Source organism: Larus michahellis, chromosome 2, assembly GCF_964199755.1.
Source record: "Larus michahellis chromosome 2, bLarMic1.1, whole genome shotgun sequence".
NCBI lineage: Eukaryota > Metazoa > Chordata > Aves > Charadriiformes > Laridae > Larus > Larus michahellis.
Window position 1 is genome coordinate 149,129,722 of NC_133897.1, and position 20,983 is coordinate 149,150,704.

A 20,983-nucleotide genomic window follows, 5' to 3' on the forward strand; every position below is an offset into this window, starting at 1 on the left:
TTTAACTTACTTTCAAGAGCACAGATAAAGCATTGGATTTTGTGTTTGTTTAATAAAACCAGGAACCTTGTTGACATGGGTGGTATGTCAGTTGTGACAGCTCACCCCTTGATAGGAAAATGTCATCTGCTTTTATTGCCTCAAAAGCTTTAGCACTTCCTGCGTACTTAATTGGTCAAGGAAGGTTCATAAAATAGTGAAGAACATCTTAGTCTGGAAATGAGTTCTCCAATGAACTTGATTACTGATTGCTTCTACTGGGTAATACATAATTTTAGAAGTTGATGTTGGAACATTTAAATCATTTGGCTACAGCAGTAATATAACCTTACCTTTTTTTTTTTTCTTTTTCCTCTCCATCCTGAGTGTTCTGAAGATCCACATTCAACATGGAGGCAGTGAAAGAATAGAATAGAATATTTCAGTTGGAAGGGACCTACAAGAATCATCTAGTCCAACTGCCATCAAGTCTATGGCCTTGACTTTTAAGGTTCAGATCTGGAGAATATTAATAAAATTCCACTTTCATGTGTGGTCATTAATGAAAGAGCTCAAATTCAGAAATGGTGCTTTTTTTTTTTTGCATTAGGTACTAAATTTACATAAGTAGTATTTGTTTAAAGAGAAGCAATTGTTCTTCTGGGTAGACTTGTTGACTTCTGCAGTCATGTTAAATTTGTTTTCTAGACTACAGTGGATATAACTAAATGTAGAGTTCCACTGACAGTCATCCTCTTAGAGTTTGTTTTTGTTCTTTGAAAGTCGATTTCCACAATGCAGTACAGGGAAAGAAATCATACACTTATAACGTGGTTTGGTTTGGAAGGGACCTTAAAGATCATCTAGTTCCAGGGATGGGGAATCCACAACTTCTCTGGGCAACCTGGTCCAGTGTCTCACCACCCTCACAGTAAAGAATTTCTTCCTAATATCTAACCTAAATTTCCCCTCTTTCAGTTTAAAACAGTTACACCCCCTATCGCTACACTCCCTGATCAAGAGTCCCTCCCCATCCTTCCTGTAGGCCCCCTTTAGGTACTGAAGGCTGCTATAAGGTCTCCCCAGAGCCTTCTCTTCTCCAGGCTGAACAACCCCAACTCCCTCAGCCTGTCTTCATAGGAGAGGTGCTCCAGCCCTGTGATCATCTTCGTGGCCCTCCTCTGGATCTGCTCCAAGAGGTCTGTCTCCTCCTTATGTTGGGGGCCCCAGAGCTGGACACAGTACTCTGGGTGGGGTCTCATGAGAGTGGAGTAGAGGGGCAGAATCGCCTCCCTCGAGCTGCTGGCCACACTTCTTTTGATGCAGCCCAGGATGTGGTTGGATTTCTGGGCTGTGAGTGCACATTGCTGGCTCATGCTGAGCTTCTCATCAACCAGCACCCCCAAGTCCTTCTCCTCAGGGCTGCTCTCAGTCCGTTCTCTGCCCAGCCTGTATTTGTGCTTGGGATTCCCCGACTGAGGTGCAGGATCTTGCACTTGGCCTTGTTGAACTTCAAATGTCAGTGATGGTTTTGTTTCAGTGTCTTAAACACCTTGGAATTATGTGAATATGTTCCGCTGACTTTAAAGTCTTTAGCATATGCTTTGTACGCTAAAAGGCACGTATAAAACTGACTGGGCACGGGATGACTAAAGGCCTTAAGTACAGATGCTTGAGCTGCTTTTGAGATTGTTTTAATTTTTCCGTAGTAGTGATACCATTGGTCATTGCTGTAGACTTTAATAGTATTTTTGGTTTGTTTTTTATAACGTGCAGTTTTTTGCTTGCCATATGGCATTCTTGTTTTTCTGCTGTGAAGGTCATTAACCATCACAGTGCCGGGAACAAATTTCGGGAATTGGGAAGGGTTGTAGTTTTATTTCAGCTGTGCTGATATGTCTTAAAACTCAAACAGTCCTCCCCAATACACAATGCTTGTAATCACTGTGAACATTTTATCAGTGAGTTGGATATTTATTCAATTCCTGATAAGCTTCAGCAACACACAAAGTAACTCTTTTGTGATTCTTGCTCAGAAGTTTTGAATGTCTTTCCAAATTTTTGAAGTTCTTAGGATTCAAGATCTGTTACTGAAGGGTCACTATCATCCTGCTTAAAGCTAGATTTCCTCCAGTTCATAGTTGTAGCTCAAACTCTACCATTCTAACAGTTTAATGAGTTTTGTTAGTGGGCAGCTGGTGTTGGTGTTTGCATTTGTTTCTAGTGCTTAAGGGGGGGGGGGGGGGGGGGGGGGGGAGTTCAGTGTAGTGTAAGCTAACTTGGTACCTGCACTGTACCCTACAGCTCATTGTATGAATATCAACTCTCTTCAAATTTTTTCATACCAGAAGTTTAAAATCTATTTGTGTTTATGTACTGCAGCAGTATCATTGTGATTAAATCCATTCAAAGCTGCATCTTTAAGAATCTTTAATATTTTTAATCTAGTTTCATTCTATAAATGTATTTGTCCAATAAGTCAACAGGTCCATTAAGTTAGAATGACTTGTATCAGATGCTGCTGTTTCTTTTTTGTAAGGAAAATGAAGATAAATGACAGTTTGTTAAGATCTTTCTCGTTTTGTTCTTTAAATAGTAGAAAGTGAGAAGACTTAAGAGTCAGGTTTCAGACAGTGCTTGAAGTTTCTTGCAAAACTAGCAATAAGCCCCACAGTTACCTGGAAAGGATGTATCCTTACCTCAGAGGAGCTGCCTAGCATATCCTCTAGGGATTCGAGGGTTTATCTTTTTATTTTATTTTTTTTCTCTCCAACTACTCAACCTAGTGATTAAGTAGTTGTGAGGAACTGAGGGAACTGAGTTGTGAGGGAAAGTAGGTGGTGTTAATTTGCTTCCACAGAAAACAGTTGTGTTTCCAGATAACTGCAAAACAGAAGAAACTATATAAAGTTGCTTACGTATAAAGATACGTCAAAACCAGATTAGAAAACGCCTTTTTCCAACAGAAAAAAAAAAAAGGAGAGTAAGCTGAAATACAAAGGAGAAAATTTACTGCTTCTTTTCCCTCTCATTTTAGGGTACGGTCAATGGTGTGCTGCTAGTGACGCCAAATAATATAATGTTTGATCCTCATAAAATGGATCCTCTGGTCCAAGAGAACGGCTGTGAAGAGTATGGCATCATGTGTCCAATGGAAGAAGTGATGTCAGCTGCTCTGTATAAGGAAATTGTGGACAACAAAATTAAGGAGTCATTAACCATGTAAGATAGAATAATACTTATAAAGCTTTAAGTAAATATGAACTGTAGCCATATTGCTGACCATACGGAACTAGCAAAACCACACTTTCTTCTGTGTTCCTTTTTAAGACAACCATCAAAGATAAGCTTGGAAAAACCCTTGAAAACTTGCTTTGCCTTAAGTTCTCACATTCTATATACTACATAGAGTAAATCCTCTACTATATAGATGGATTCTAATTTCCTCCAGTAGTCTCTTTTAAAAGTCAGTGTACAGAAAAAGGTACCACACCACTTCCTCTGTGCCTTCCCCCATGAAAACAGTAACAGATGTGTTTGATTCTTCAGTAATTTAAAATCTGATGTATAGAATAGAAAAGTGTGACTTTTAGGTGCAAATCTTTATTATTTACCATTTTCCACTTGCTTCTCAAACTCTTGTTGCTATGATAAATTGTTGTAAGACTAATTTTCTAAGATTTGTGTACATTTTTATGGCATCAGGAGTGTATTTTTTTTTCCCTTTTTGAACTAGGGGAGGAACTACATATTTGCCTTTGGGTGTAGCCTTGTTTGGGGTGAATAGAGTGAATTTGGATCCATGAGCTTTAATCCCTGGTGTTTAGCGTGGTAGGCATTTAAAACTGATTTTAAACAGCATTATGAAAAATCTTCATTTGATTCTGTCTATTGCCTAATTTTTATACTGTCCTCAGAAATAGGATAAATTCTAACATTAAAGCCAAAAAGGCTATATAAAAAATAAATAAATCATGCCACCTTTACCTGTCAGAGCCCATCAAGCACAAACATTTGCAGACTACCTTGACCATCTGACTGCAGTTTTAGTTAGGTTAAAGTGCAACCAAGGCAGAGTTCTCTGTATGTGTGAGAGAGTAAACCTGTTTGCCTGATGTGTAACTCTTAAAAAATGCAACCATTTTAAGTAAGGTGTAAAGATACTCAATAACTCTGAAAAATGCCCTTTTACAGTTCTTACAGGTAATACGCTAAGCACATCTTTCTTGATAATCTTAAATATCTGCATATCCAGAAGAAATAGCTGTCTTTTACCATTTTTAAGCTCAGTTTCAGCAGAGACCTGCTAGTAGACATGGTCCTGTTTTGCTTCCGTAAGTCATGTGTCTCTTAAAAGAGCGACTAATGTACGTATTACTGTAGTAGTATTTGGGGGGCTTTTGATGTAGAATGATGATGACTTCAGCATGCTTGCTTTCTGGAAGTTTATTTTCCAGATTGAATTTTTAATAGTTGCTCATAGTTCCTACTTCAGTTGATGTACAGGTGCAAGTAACGAGCTTATGAAAATTAGATGACTCTTTTTAATCTACCTGTTTGAATCATAATATTGCAGTTGCAAAACAAGTCTCTTTCCTAGCATGTCTCGTTTCTTAATGACTCAGTGTTGACCTACAAATTTACCTTCCATGCCCTGTTGATTTTTGTGCTCTTGTAGCACATGTATTTTCTGTTTTGTTCACAATATAAATGCATATGGAAGATATTAAACATGTGATAGTAAAAGGTCACGCTGTGCGTTCAGAGCCCTCTATGTCCAATTTGATGTATCTTTTTTGTCAGCTTTACAAACTGTTACATGGAACACTCACTTTTAGCTGTTGCTTTGGTCCCAGCACTTTTGTGCCTTGACCTCATCAAAATTTGAGGTATGTTTGTAAATTTTGTGGAAAATAAAATTCAAATTTCTTAAGTCTGTAACCAGAACTCCCAGCAGCTAGAGCTAGATCTGACAAGACTTGTGTGTCTTGAGATATTTGAAACTTAAATCATGTTTTCCCACTATTTCTTTTTTTTCCTATTCCACTGTTATTATTAAACTTCTTCCTCTCCCAATTTTGTCAACTGTCAAATCTGTTTAAACTTGGAAAAAAAATCTGAGTACTGAAAATAAGATTATTGTGATCGGTTTGCCATTATATCAAAGCTGATGGATTCATTGGTTCTTAAAACATGTCATGTTTATAATTTCTATATGTAAGCCACAATCTATGCTGAAACTGGAAAAAAAATGTGTCTGAAAGCCAACAGATTTTTTTTTTGTATGGATTTCATGAACCTTAGGTTGTGCTGTCAAAAAGTACCTATTACTGGCATAATCGTGAAAAATTAAGGAAACGGCCTAGTCCGATAGGTGATAAATCTTAAGCTCTAATCCACATGCTTTGTGGATTACAAATGATGGTTTGCTACATCAGCACAAGCTTAATATCAGTTTCATGTTAACAGTTGGGTGAGAGGATGCATATGCTTTGCAAACATCCTGAATTCTACGATGTCTCAGTAATGTCAGTAATATGACCTAACTGAATAAAAAGTTTTTTGTAGAAATGTGGAGTGGAAATGAAGGTACGAGCTGCTTAAAAGCATTTGATGATAAGTAATGCAAGATGTTATGTGCTTGTGGTAGCAAGGGAGTTAGCACTGAGAACTCTAGCCAAAAGTATGGTTACACATGAGGAATGTCTTACGAAGGTTGTGTACTGGTCAGCTTTTTGACAACGCTGGAAAAGCTTGGGTCATATAGATATAGTTGAGCATGTTCACAGTCCCCTTGTAGTTCTCCTCTTCTAAAACTCGTAGAATTTCTGGTTAGCTTATTCTGAAAGGGAGTTTTGGATAAGATTATTTTCTTTGGGGGAAAAAATGTTGTTCTTTTCTGCTTGCTTTTTTCTTATACTGTTTATGAACATTTGATGTCTGTCCTTTAAATTCTTCTGTGGTACCAAGTAGTTTAGGATCTATTTTGCCTAACTGCCTCAAAGTTAGGTACCTGACTGGTGAAGACACTAATCACTGTTAGGTGTTTCCCGTGGGCAGAACGGTAAGGTCTACCTTGATGGTTCCTATTGTTCTGCCTTGACTAACTTACATAGGTCACACCAGATGATTTCTGACATTCATTTCTTACCAGTGAACTAAGTGTCAACTTTATAGTAGGGTGGAATAGGTCTATACCATTTTCTTGGCCTCTTTGGTAGACAAAGCTTGAAAGATTTTGGAGGATTTCTACCTTTAGAGATTGTAGTTGTGTGTAGCTTTTTGTTGTTCTTCCCCTGTTTTTTATTTTATTTTTACTCTTTAAGCATCTCAGACAATCTTGTTGGTTTCGTAGGAGAGCTTCTACTTGGGAAAGTAATGTCCCAAAGTTGGGAAGTCCTGTCTATGTCATGCTGGCAAAAGGTTTACCATAAGCTTACCATTACAGGAACATATTTTATGCTTGTTTCTTATTATTGATGCTCTGGATTAAGTGTTTTGAGTTTAGGGGTTAAATTAAAAGCACCTTTAAATTTTTTTCAGCATTAAATAAAACTTACTAAAGAAAAGAGCTTGACAGAAAAGGCACCTGCTATGATAACTTTCTTATTTGCTCAACAGAGATGTAGAACAGCTGTCTGTAAGGGAACTTTGCCATTCCAAGAAAGCTGCAAAGAGCAATACAGATGAAACGGATTCCAGGGTTCAGGATACGGGAAATGATAGCGCTAGTACTGCCCCAAGGAGCACAGAGGAGTCTCTTTCAGAAGATGTCTTCACAGAATCAGAACTCTCTCCAATACGTGAGGAACTCGCTTCCTCAGATGAGCTTCGACAAGACAAATCTTCTGGAGCGTCATCAGAATCTGTCCAAACAATAAACCAGACAAGTGCTGAATGTTTAACAATCATTTCAGACTCAAATGAAGCTGCCAGTGACTTAAAACCCAGTGCTGAAATGGGTGTAAATGTTAAACAGCTTGGTAACCACAGCTTAAGTTCAGAAAGTGCTGAAACGTCTATAAAGGGTGGGCAAGAACTTACTGAAAATATTGCAGATGTTCTCCAGCAGTCTTCGCAAGGTAGTGAACAGCATCACAAAGATACAGAAGTGGGCAGCAGTCAAGATTCCTCACTAAGAAAAGAACCAGGAGAGAATAAGATGGGAGAGGAACGTCCGTGTTGTGAAGATGCCACAGAATCTCAAAAGAAAGAGAAAACTACCAAAGGAAAAGTAGTGAGAGAGCGAACACGAAACTCGGAGACAGAAGTTGAGGAACTCCGCAAACTCTGGAAGACCCACACTATGCAACAAACCAAACAACAAAGAGAAAACATGCAACAGAATTCACAAAAAGAAATCAGTCAGAAAACTGGGACTGCGGGAGATGGGCACTTAGAAGGTGAGTCATGACTTATGTTGTCAGCCTTCAGATTTACAATGTATCTCCCTCCAGTTCATCAGAATTCTTGTTTTTTATTCTGTGGAACACATCTCCCCATATATTGCTTATATTTCTCATTGGCTTGAAGATAAGCTTAAGTTGCACCTTAGGTAAACAAGTTGGGAAAAATTGCTGAGGAAACTGAAAACATGGACACTTCCGTTACTGTCATTCTTCCTCACTGAAATTATATTTATGTTCATATTGAAACACAGCATCTTTGTAGGGGAGATTTTAATGAGCCAGTAAAATTAGATCCATGATGCATTGGTCACTGTAGAGCTCAAAATTAAAAATGTTCCTTAGCAATCAGCTAGCTGTCACTTAAATTTTGATCCCAATGTACACATGTATGAATGAATTTCAGGGGATGAATTTCATCTTATTTATAGCATGTCCACCTTGTAGTTAAGCTTTATGATGTGAACAACAAACACTGGAGGCTTAACACTGTTTGATACTTTCATAACTTTCTTTCACTTGCATCTTGTCATACTTCCATGCTGACTAGAACAAAGTTGAGTATAGAAAAGGCGTATCTCAGGATAAATAAAAGCTAGATGGTAAGAAACTAATGCTATGAATATGGGGAAGAGCCAGGCTTATTTCTTGAGTACCTGTATTCCTCTGCAGAGATCAGGCCCTAGGATTATTAGTTGGAAGTTATCTTGAAAGTTTATTGGAGTTACTCAATTCATATTAAGTAAAGTCATGTCTTTTTAAAGTAACTTAAAGATTTCTGTATGTACTTAATTTTGCTTTTTAAAAAATTCATAGGTTACTTTCCTGGTGCCTTACCATCTTCCTAATGGAGATAAACTAGTTTTAATTATGCAGGATTTTCAGGGATAGAAAGAAAACATATGTATAATGCCTGTCACTACTTAATAGCTTATATGTGAAATGCATTTGAAGGTCAAATTGTTTATGTTAATAATTAAAAGTTGAGACTGTATTGAATAGAGAGGTGTATTCTTCAGCTGACAGAAATTCATCTTACACTTCAGAATCTGATATGATAATTTTTTGGTGGTGTTTTCTCCTTCTGTTAAGGAAGCGACTGAATTTTCAAGTTTGAAGCAGACAATTAGTTGCATCATTCTGTGATAAGTTTGGCTTTTATGCCTTAAGTGTTAGAGGAAATCCTCTGGCAAAAATGTCATCTAGTAAGTACTTGCTTACTTTTTTTTTACTGCTAGTACTTACTTTTTGTGACTTTTAAAAAATGTAAGCACAAGTGTTTTCTGCCACAATTGCTGCTTTTCACAGAATGGTAGACATCGGAAGGGACCTCTGGAGATCATCTAGTCCAACCCTCTGCCAGAGCAGAGTCACCCAGAGCAGGTTGGTCAGGGACACGTCCAGGCGGGTTTTGAATGTCTCCAGAGATGGAGACTCCACCACCTCTCTGGGCAGCCTGTGCCAGTGCTCTGCCACCCTCAAAGTAAAAGGTGAATTACAATTGAATTACAATTGAGTATTATTTATAATTCAGTTGTATTAGATGCTTTAGTTTTGTTGTGGTTTTTTTTTTAAAAAGATTGTATCATTGAGTGACACTGCAGGTTTTTCATGCAGGATGATCTGTACAGTCACAGAGTATATACATGTATAATCAAAAAAGTGTCTGTATACAGTCAAACAGAGAGGTGCTGGCTAGAAACCTTCTGCACGAGGCGTTACAGCTCACTGAAGGTTGTGGGGGTAAAATAGAAAAATTATTTAAAAAAAAGAAAAAAGGAAGCAAAGGTTACTGTTTGGAGATTTGTGCCAATGACTTCAGGCCAACTTCAGCTGGAATTATTGTATGTTTCTTATTCTTGCATGTTGTAGTAGCGGAATGCAAATAAAACAGTGAATTATGAATTAGTATTTCTCAATCTAGATAGATTTTGTGATGTTTCTGCTTTCTTTGTCTACAGGGAAGTTTAATTAGAGCCAAGGTAACTCTTGAAGGTTACCAAAGTCTAAATATGACAGGTCTGTTAGATCACTAAAAAATGGAAACACTCTAAACACTATCTGATATCCTGTCTATCAGACTAAAACTCTGAAGTAGTCATGCTGTGAGTTTTGTATTGTTAAATTAGCTAGGTAGGTCTCTGTCTCCTGCATATAGCAAGGACTTTGTTGAATTTCTTCTTTCTTCTGAGTTTTGAGCATCTAGGGTTTTGGTAGTTACCATTTGTTGATCTTCACATAGGTCAAACGTTTCGGAGTTTGGAATTAATGATCTACTTGTTCTGAACGTTGAACAGGTGATGCAATACAAGTTGATAACTATAATAAGTCTAGAAGAGCTAAAAAGGCCTCCCTTGGAATATTTTTTTTTAAATGCACAGGAATCATATTCTCTTCTGTTTTTACAGACACTTAGGTTAACCACTGGACTGAAATAAAAGCTAGATGTAGTTGATACTTGGAAGAAATTATACTGGTCTGTAGTTTTGAATGTATAAACAAGCTGAAATTCATTAAAGATAACATGTCTGTTTGCTGCTTAGTTAGCTGGATATTGGACAAGATAAAGGAGGAAAAAAAAAAAAGGCATCACACACAATAGACAGCACTAAATCTTTTTTCCTGGTGAATTCTGTATCAAATCTACCAAAATGTATTGGAGAACACACCAAAAAAAAGCATGTTAAATAGCCCTTTTGAGATTCGGGGGCAGGGCTAAATTGTTTGTTTTCGTTCTCGGCTAACTGGAACTAAATCTCCCTCGTTTTGTAAGGTATGATACAAATCCTGCTTCTCTGAGCTCTATGTCAAAAAAGTTCTAAACTGCTCCAACTGAAGGACCAAAATCCCAAATATCAGATCATTTTAAGAATACTTCTTTAACACTGCCACAAAGTTCATGTGTCAGTCCTATGAAACAGGGTATTTGTTTATTTTGGGTTTGTTTGGGTGTTTTATATGATAATTTACTTTTGAGTGTACAGATTTATAAAATACTTCCAAATCATCGTGACTATTCTACCATACTGTGTACTGCCGGTGTAAATCTAAAATATTGTGACTGAAAAGCAGGAGATGCACATTTAAATGTTTACTGAAAAAAAATTATTTTGTGCAACAATACTATTCTAAAGTTTGTGATGAAAATCTGACAGAGAAAACATACAGTAGAGATGTTTGTGTATCCAGAAGTTGATGTTTTCTGTATATGTGTATATGTAGTCTAGATGTAGATAGACACTGAAGGAGAACTGTAGGAGCTGTAAATAAAAGATGAGTGTCCTAGAAAACAGGAACATATCTTTATTTACGTGTAATGCTAGAGGTAGGCTAAATCTTTTGTTGTCATAGCTGATCATAAGAACTCTTAAACTTATGTTTTCCTTCTTTGCTTTAATAAGTCTCTTGTGGCTGGAACTCTTGTTCTAGGATTTGGGCAATTAATCTAGCAAAGAAACAATTTTGAGAAGGCTTCTTCCTTTCCCTTGTGCTGGCTTGACAATCCAGACCTTGAGGGCAATCGTAGCATTCTATTAGTTCAATTAAATATACTACTGGAGGGAAAAATCCCATATTGCAACATCCAGTGTATTTCATCCTGAAGTGGTGTTCGTACCTTTGAAGTATTTGATATAGCTAACAAATTAAAATTCATCTCAATCCTCTTAGTAGTGCCAGAACTCTTTTTTTTTTTTTTTTTTTTTTTTTTAAATCAAAAGTAACTAATGAACAGGTTTGACATATGTGAATCAGGTCTAAGTACTGATTAACACTGTTGTTTGCATGTATGTGGAATATCTTTTTAATGGTGAGAGGGATATCTCATTCAGTATTGAGGGCTATGCATTGAGAGTATTTTCTGAAATACTTCCAAGCATGGGGTAAACTGTCAAAATGCGGTCTGAGATTGGAAGCAGAAAAGAATGTTGTAATTACTCAGGTGTGTTGTACTGTGAAGTTAGTTCTGCTGAAGTTAGTTCTGTACATTGTGGATAGCTTACTTTTTCTTTACTAATAGGGTCTTCTCTTACAAAAGAAAAAAGACGACATCGATCTCACAAGTTTCTGCGTCTCAGGGTTGGAAAACCCATGAGGAAAACGTTTGTTTCGCAAGCAAGTGCATCAATGCAGCAGTATGCACAGAGGGATAAAAAACATGAGTACTGGTTTGCCGTTCCACAAGAAAGGTAAGAAGGGAGTAGACTCTAAAAATCAATGCTTTCCAATAGGTCTTTCAGCATTATTTTTTTTTTTTTATGCACCATGCAAAGTTTTTTCAGTGACTGTCTGTAAAGCAACACAAAAAAAGGATCAACACCTGAGGATATTGATGATTGGCTTGTACTTAATACCGGAATATGTCGTTACCATACTGAAGCTTTACTGACTTACTTGGGTTACTTGCAGGTTCAGACAGTAGTTTCTCTTGGTATTATTTAGGCTTGTGTTTCTAGCAAGTGAATAATGAAAGAAAGATTCAAGCAAGTGGTGTCTGGTGAAGGAAATGAGTTCTGCAACAAAGTTTTTATTGTCATTATCTGTGTTTCCCATTACTTGGAAACTTTCTAAAAGTTCTCTCTACTTCTTAAAGCTGTGAGTTCAGAAGAACTAGCTGGGGTTCTTTTGTCTTATCTTTATATATGGAACGTAAAACTTTTCCAGGAAGCAACTTAAACATATCTACTGGAAAAATATCTAAATTTGTTGCAGTGATTCAAAGACATGACATGTCCATGCTCGCTCACTGGTGAAGTCTTGAATTCTTAAATGATCTCTACTGCTGGGAAAATGATTTTTCAAGTTGAATGTGATTTTTGGGGGTATTGGTAAAGTTGTCAGAAGAGGGGGGGGTAAAAAGAAGAAAACAACAACAAAAAACTATCAGCTATCATCTTGTATAAATACCTACACACAATGATCAAGTCACTTTTCCATCTTTTCTTTTGAGCTGAATGGCATAGAATGTCCAGTTGGGGCACTGCAGTTGAGGACAGATATGGATCAATTGGAGAGAGTCCAGAGGAAAACAGCAAGACTAATTAATGCCTAGAAAGTGTAACATATAAAGAAACTTAGAAGTAAGTGGGGTTCTTTAATCTAAAGGAGAAAAGGTTGATTACAAAATAAAATCATTTCATACTTAAAAGTTGGCTGCAATAAGAAAGGCAGTAGTCTTTTTTTTTTCTTTTTTTTTTTTTTCTTTTTCTTCTCTCGTGTCCACTGTGAATGGAGATGTGTAATGGACTGAAATTACATCAAAGTATTTGAGTTTTCCAGCAAGGAGAACTGAGTCTATGCTAACACATCACTAACCTGCTTTTAATCATCACCCCCATGACCCCTAAATGGTGGAGATTATGCATTTTCTTGAGACAAATGCCTGTCACACTGATTCCGATATGGCTAATCCTGTCTGGGCCAGGTGACCTCTTGTGGTTACGTTCAACTTCAATGTTCTTATTCTATTCATATCGTATTTCATTTGAAAACAGATAAATGTTTCACATATGGCAATGTTGTCTTGGTCAGCTGATTAAAATGATTACTGTGTCTTTTTGGTTGATTTTCTAACGTAGCAGAGCAAGTACTTATCTTCATCATCAAGCAAAACTTATCACTAAGAAATAGTTTACAGTTTGTGTCTGATCTCCTTGGAAATTACTCCACCTCTGCAGGCTTTCTCTCTCTAACTGTGTGGGGAATTAGTAATCTGCTCTTTATCCATCCAATGTGTGTCCTGTGTTTTTGTACACAAAAAGTCACATGTGGGATGTTTGTTTTCTGAATTCAGTGTTAATGTTGCTGAGTGCTGCTCTGCTTAGGTCAAAATACCTAGTGTTAACCCAGTTGTCTTTTGTCACCTAGTGGTAAGAAAGAGAAATGTAGGTATCTGACAAACCTGCATTATTTCAGTGTTCTTATCAGTCTGGGAAGGAGTGTCTTAGAGTTCCTTAAATATCAAGTTTTATTTACTTTAACTGCTATAATTATACACAATTTCAAGTTCTTAAAAAGTCAAAATCAGGATTTTTTTTTTTTAAATTGATACCTTGTTCAGCGCATGAGGAGTCTGCAGCTTCTTGTTCTGTCATAGAACTTATCTAGCCTTATGAATCTGAAATGTTTTGTTACCTCTTACTGTCAGAGAAAGATTTTTTTTTTTCTTTTTTTTTTTTTTCCCCCTTTCATTAATGTTATCCAGGAACCTTAATTTTAACAAGGGTGACTTGGAATGACTGACCCTGTTGAGAGACTATTATTGCATACCTGTGTGCTGCATCCTTGAAGATTGTAGCTGCAGTTTGAGACTTTGCTCTGTATCTCTTGCAGTTCTTCCAGTATTCAGTTTTGCGGGAATTTAGTAAGGGGAGGGCTGGGGGGAGAACCCAAATACTGTCGTCTTGCTAATCCAGTGTGCAGATTCACTGTAGCAAATATCTTGGAAGAGGGAAATAAGGAATATTCAAGCTCTTGGTAACCAGAGCCATAAAGCTCTAGCTCTGAAACTGTCTTTTCCAAGATGAAGAGATACTACTGGATTCATTGCATTTTTCTAAGTGCTCCATCTGTGCACCTACAGGAAATGCTTAAACAGTATAGATTGAGAGCGATTAGGATTGGAAATAACTTTCTTCTGGGAATTTGGATTTTCTGTTTTTCCAAACTGGAGAACCATGCCATTTGTGGCAGATAACTTAAAAGGCGGTAACTTCTTTGAATCTTGGTACTTACTGCAGTACTGCAGTTAGAGTGGTCTGTAGTTTATGATCTAGCTATATATATGCACTATATATGCACCCTTTCAGCCCTACTTCCTCCTATCTGTAGTAATTCTCACAGTCTGTATAATTTTGGTTACCTGTCTTGGGAATGTTCAGCTCTTCTTCACGGGTGGGGAAAACACACATGCAGACACTTTTAAATTCCAATTTTGCCTGTGGTTTTTATGTAACTCCTTTAAAATAAAATAATAAAAAAAATCTTAGTGTTTTATTTTGGAAGTTATTTCAATTGTAAACAGGTTTCCAATGGGACACAAGTGGTTGAAGGGACTGTACTTGTATATGAAAATGCAGCTAGTCAATTGCCAACTTGTTTCCTGTTTTTCCTCCAGTGTCAGCTTCATATAATTAAAAAGAAAAAAACAAACCACTTCACTAGTTTTATATTTTTTTTCAAATGTCTCTAATATCTAGTAAAACATGAAATAGTAAGTATTTTAATTTTAACCTTAAATACCTCATAATTATTAGACATGACCCAAAAGATGACCCGTATTTTTCTTTTCTGTATCATTACTTCACTTCTGTAGGACAGATCACTTGTATGTCTTCTTTATACAATGGAGTCCAGAAATATATGCAGAAGATACTGGGGAATCTCTTCGGGAACCTGGATTTATAGTGGTAAAAAAGAAGGAAGAGACTGAAACTAGTGAAGAAACTACTACTGAAGATGCTGCTAAAGAGTGGGAGGTAAGGAAGAACAGCGTCAAAGATATTTTTTTTTCATTAATACTTTCACAGGAATATAGTTAAAATAGTGTTAAATACTTTCCAGTAAGAAAAACAAAGCAATGTGCATTATTAGTCTGCTTACTATGATCATGACTGTTTAATTTATGCCATCCTACTGCTTTGCTCTAACATCAGTTCAGGACAACATTTCACAACTGCAAGTCATTTTTATATGGAGCAAATTGTAACTTAAAACTCAGAGTTGAAAGGAATGCAAGTACAGCAAAGAAGTGGCAACTTTGATGAAGCAGACTTAGTTTTCAGTCAAGTAAACTGACAGTCTTCTGATATTTAATATTTAATATTTCTGATACTGAGTACTTATTGGTAAGTCTCAAAACAGGGATGAGATAATAAAAAAGGAAAGTTAACCTATTAATGACATGTTGTTCCAATAATCCAGCACTTAACTTCTCAGTTATAACTTCTTCATACATTAAGATGCTGTTGCATGGATTTTAGTAATATACTGTAACTGGAACTCTCTTGTTATTTTTTATAACAAACACATTTCTTCCATGTGAATCTGTGTCCACTGCGTTTCTATGGACACATCTTTACATGTCTACATGGTTTTGTTTTGTAGTGTACATACAGTTAAAGCACTCGTAGTCTTGTACGTTCAAGTGTCAGTCAAAAGTTTTGATGATTCTTGTCATATATTGTAGCGGTATCTCATCAGCACTGTTTAACTTGAGTCTCAGGACAGCAACTGCAATTTCTGACTCTAAGACTGATTTTTTTCCTTTTTCTTCCCCCTGCCCTGCAATGGAGCATGTTGAAATTAAGGAAGTCTATACTTGTGTTTTATGTGGAGTGTAAAAGAAATTTTAAAAAACTGCAATAGTCTAACTACAGGTAATAGTTTTCTTCTTAGCTCCAAAACTTATAATCATAGTAGAACGCTGACTTCAAACTTCTCACTTACTTAGCTGAAGTATTAGGCTGTGGTTACAGAACACTACCTGCAGCTCAGTCATTTTTGCATTGAGCATTTTTGAGACATTGAAATTAGTATCATAAAAGCATGTCTTTTGAATATTCACATTGTCAATTTATATACTGCTCAAGTGTTTTTACCAGCAATGTATTTTGGTGTTGACTCTTCCTCAAAGCCTTTTATAAATATTTGATGTTTTAAAATTTGGCCTTTAGGAACACGGGGATCAGTGGCAAGTGATCAATATTATGGCACAGTATGTCTCTTTTGATGAGCTCTTCAGTAACTTTGCACCTTAACGTAATTACAGAATGGTTTCCACAGAAAATAGTACAAATTTTTCTTCATGATTAAATGTTGTAAGTTTTTAGGAATTACTTCTGAAGCTAGTAGAGGCAGTACTTTTCCTACATGTATGAAAATCTGTAAGTTGTTTACTACAGAATGAGGTCATGCCTTAAGCCTTTATTTAGGTCTCCTCTGGAAATAATTGTAGAAGATATGGAAATAGCAATATTTTAGAAACATATGTGTTATGTGAAAATTATGTCAAGTTTAGTTCTCTTAAGATTACCGAATAATAATTTTCTGGATTTAAAAGTTAGTGTGATTAGTGAGATAGACAACTTTTTTTTGTTAAAAAAGATGTTATGCAAGTACAAGAAATATGCTAATGTGGTCTTCTGTGCATTTAAATAGAGTAATGTGACTTCTTATGACTGACTTCTAGCACAAATCTGAAAGCTGTTAAAAACTAACTTTTTAAATCAGAAATGTTTGACAGTACCAGATGGTTCGACCTGTCATTACATACAACTGCATTTTAGTGCCTTTTTAACATATGTGCCAGAACGTATCAGTACATACAGGGAACGTTGTCATGCCCATTATTCCCATTGAATTTCAGTCATTATCTTCAGCCAATATACTTCCTTCCTTTAACCCAACAAGCTTTTTTTCTGTCAGCTCTTGATCCAGGTGTAATCTAAGATAGCAGGTGAACAGTATAATTGAAATATTTTTGTGGTTATTGGGATGAAAATTAGGCTGTTGCCTTCCAAACGTAGTGATGGGAAAACTCAGGGTGGAAGGGAAATGAAGAGCAGCCTCTTGATGTGCAAATGCATCACAAAGTACCAAGTAACCGAAGTGTGGTGCTCTGAGACAGCTTTTGCTTCTTTGATAGTTCTATGTTAACTGCATTCAGCTACAGCTTTTTATCAAGAGATTTTAAGGAAGTACTCTGCTTTTTTTCTTTTTTTTTTTTTTTTTTTTTTTGTGGAAAAGGAATTATGAGAAGAGGAACAAGCAAAAACAAAGATCAGTAACGTAAAAGTAGTAGTAGGGGTGGGTTTATAAGTTTATTAAATGGATCAATTAATAGGACTAAGCTCTTACTCTGAACTTACTTCAGTTTTTCATCTGCTTGTGCTTTCTTCTTCTACCTGTGTACAGTGTAGTCTGTTTCCTATCAGCCTTTTCCCTGAAGCAATCCAGTAGATGTAACATCTTCTGATCCTAGGGGCAAAGCGACCAAGAATCCTGCCACCATATTAAACGCTAGTTTGATCAAATACTGCACTGTATGAAGTGTCCAAAAAAAGCAAAATCGAGGGAATCCTTTAGCTGACTCTGTATTATATGCTACACACTTAATAGATAACTAACTTATTAGAAATTACCATGAGCCTACTACTGTCCGACACTACCATCAGTAAAGGTGGCTAATTCATTGTTGTCACTTACTTAGAGTTTAAAACAAGCTCTGTGGGGCGTACCTTGTAGCTCCAGTTGCTGCCGATGTTCCTCGGTATCTGCCTTCCCGAGAGGCCTCTGCCTGTCCCGTTGGCAAAGCTCTCTTTTTAGAGACATACTTTTTTGCTTAAGATCAGTCCACGCTAAAGACTTGTCTCTGGTGCCCACTAGATGGGAATAGACAAGAATTTTATTTTATGTATTATGTAAGAAATTAAACCATCCTGCTTGTTTCTCAGTGGTGTTACCCCTATCTGTTTTCTTTAAATATCTCCTTCTTGTACTTAGGTGCATGGGCATATGCCAAGGAAGAGACGTTTTTGGGTTGTGTGGGGTTTTTTGCTTGGTTGGTTTGTTGTTTTTTTTTTTTTTTTTACCATCTGTACTGAGCCCTGGGGGTATAGAGGTATATTTATCATGGTATTCTTTTTTTTTACTTAGGTTGTGTAGGTTCAAGTGCTAATGGGTTTCTTTATCTGTTAGCACAAATAATTAATACTGTTTAGAACCCTGTGTGTTGGCAAACAAATGCTTTTTGCAAAACATATTCTGTACTTGCATCTAAACATGGCGAGATTTGACAGTGAGCTGAGTGTTCCTGTTGTGAAGTACCTTGGAAACAACTTCCATTGGTACTTTAAGGTCTAATTTTGTTTCCTTTTTAAGTTCAAATTGTGTATATAGTAAGGTGTATAGAAAATAATGATGCAGTGTTAAGATGCTTGCTGTTAGGTAGCTGCTGATGCACTAACATAATTTTGGTGCTAATTAGCACCCCAGATTGAAAGCATTAAAGAAGTTGTCACCTGGTGCTGGTAAAGGCATGGTACCACAGTATTTGCAAGCAGGGTCCTCAAGCGCTGCTAATCAAACTGGTCCTATGCTTGAAGTTTAAAATGAGTGAAAGGAAAAACTGCTTGAATTTTCTTACAGTCTCCAAGTCCTGGTTGAGAAGTGAGTTTTCGAGAAGCACAACTATTTCCTATTTCTACAAAATAACTGCTAATAGTTTTCTTATGGCTGCATAAAAGATTGCTTTTCTAAAGTAAGAGCTGTTGACGTTCCCTGTAGAGGATAAATGTTATTCCATTGTATATACATTGAATATTAAAAAAAAATAATAATTACCAACCACACTTGATCATAGAACAACTTGAAGAAAGATTATAAGTGCTGCCCAGTATACATTATTTTGTATAACCTTTCTTGCAGGCTCTTTACCTTTTTTAATTTAGAACAAAAAAATCTGCACTCTCAAATAAAAATTTAGAAAAAAAAAAAAAAAAAAAAGGCTGGGGGTTGGGACATGGGAGTGGGAAGTGATATCTGATTCATCAATCCCAGAAATTTCAATTATCCATTTTTTCTACCATGGTTTTCCTAAAACTGATTGTAAAACATTAACAGGCTTGTTTCCACTGCTGTTGCTATATGAAGTGGCAGGTGGCATTTTGAACTTGGACATTGGAGGAAAAAGACATGGAGAACAATACTCATGTAAAATGCCGTTAACCATATCAAGTGGTTAGGTAAATCAACCTTCCACTGAACTTGTGTGCTCATAAAGTGTGCTGATAAGCTCCAGTATTTTTCTACAGAAGTTGGTATGCACATGTAAATAATCTGTTAAAATCTTTAGAGAATCAGTTTATCGTATCTGGGGAGTAAGGACAATGGAAACCAATTTTCCAAGCAAGATTTTTGCCGCTTTAATAATGCGAGATACAAAGGAAACTGCTGTGCTCTAACCCAGGGAGGAGGGCATAAGAGGGGAAACAATGGAAATGACGACTTGCATAAGAAACATTAGTACATAAAGGAAAAATGACACAATTGTGCTTTCCCATGTGAGTTTTATCATAAAATTTTTGCACCTTCTGTTTGTATCTAACTAAAGGACTAGTTGGTCTCTTCAGGGGAGGGGAGGGAGAGAAGGAAAAGAAATTAGATCAGAATACCTTGATTTGCTTATTTAATGCTTCGGCTGTTGGTCTGTGAAACTAATTCTCAAAGCTAATGACATTCCTTGAATGATAAAGGGACTTGGTCTGTTGTATTCTTTAAGTAGTTAACTTTTTTGATGGGGAGCTGGAAAACTGGGTTGCACCATTATATTGACTGTTTGTGTATAAATGCACTTTTTATTTCTGTGTGTGATAATGACTTATTGATGCAGACTGATAATCTGTCTTTAGATTGCAGATTGGAACCTAGAATAATCAAACCAGTAGCTATGTAAGGTACTACAGCTGTTAAGTGTCTTTATCATCATGCAATATTGAAAATGCAGGATTCATGCCGATGGATCAGATCTCTGGTCATCAGGCAGAGTATTGATGCAAAAAAAAAAAAATATTACTGACTGTGGCCACAGCTAAATGTTTCTGAGGCATTAAAGAAATTTCAGTTTGGGCACTTGTGAAGAAATCGGTTAAGGACATCAGTTTCTATTTAAACCTTAAACCTGTTAGGGAAATGGAAGAATTGCTCTGTATTAGAATAATTCTTAATTATTTAAAGTGTTGATTCTTCCTTCCTTCCCTTCCCTTCCCCCCACTTGCCCTTGTCATTTGATCTTATTTATTGCTATTATTCAGCATTGAGTCATACTTCAGGTCCACATAAATCTAAATACTCATCCACAAGATATTTGAAAACAGGAAATTTCTTGTCTTAGAACCTGCAAGCTGGTCTTGAAGTAGTTGGAAGCTCATCCGTTTTATTGTTTACGTTAGCTTTTCAATTATTTGAAAAATACAGAAAATCAGTTTGAGCTAAAGCTGTTGAGAAATTAACTTCCAAAACGAAGCATGAGTTGGTAGATATCTGCAAATGATTTTTCCCAGATTTCACTAGATCATGTTCTGGACTTGCATTTCATATTCATTACCTTTGGTTTTGCATATTAAATTTCTGTAGAAAATATAGATGCAATACTTCTGGAAAGCAGTATTCTGTAGTAACTCACTTGTCAACCTGGATTTCAGTTGGAACTTTAACTATGGTTTTAAAATGTTTACTAGATCAAGCCATTAGTTGCAAATGAAGTTCTGCCTCCCTGAAATGCTATTTGAGTTGGACACTCAACAGTTCAATATTAACAAAGTTGTTAACTTCTGGAGTGTCTAGAAATTCTGTGTATTTGTAGGAATGTGAAGGTCGCAGTGATTGTGTCTCCTGGTCAGGAAATATCTGAAGAAGGTTTTTCAAGATTGGAGTATTGGATGTAGGTGCTTAAGTTCTTTATCGGATCTGGACTGTAACTTGCAACACTTCGATATTAAAATGGACATTTCACTTTCAGTATGCACTGCTGTCTTAAGTTTTTGTATTCTTACTAATGTTTTGTCTATAAATTTATTCCTACACTTCAGTGCTCAGATGCT

General features: G+C 36.4%; 1 protein-coding gene across 24 annotated transcripts in view; it reads left to right on the forward strand.

Annotated features, from left to right (window-relative positions):
* Nucleotides 1-20,983, forward strand: part of OXR1 (oxidation resistance 1) — a 295,555-nt gene that overhangs the window by 242,763 nt on the left and 31,809 nt on the right. For all 24 annotated transcript variants that reach the window (XM_074577654.1, XM_074577651.1, XM_074577647.1 and 21 more), the window contains 4 exons: nucleotides 3,017-3,201; nucleotides 6,601-7,382; nucleotides 11,404-11,572; nucleotides 14,698-14,860. In XM_074577654.1, coding sequence (XP_074433755.1) covers nucleotides 3,017-3,201; nucleotides 6,601-7,382; nucleotides 11,404-11,572; nucleotides 14,698-14,860 — 1,299 coding nt within the window. The remainder of the gene's footprint in view (nucleotides 1-3,016; nucleotides 3,202-6,600; nucleotides 7,383-11,403; nucleotides 11,573-14,697; nucleotides 14,861-20,983) is intronic.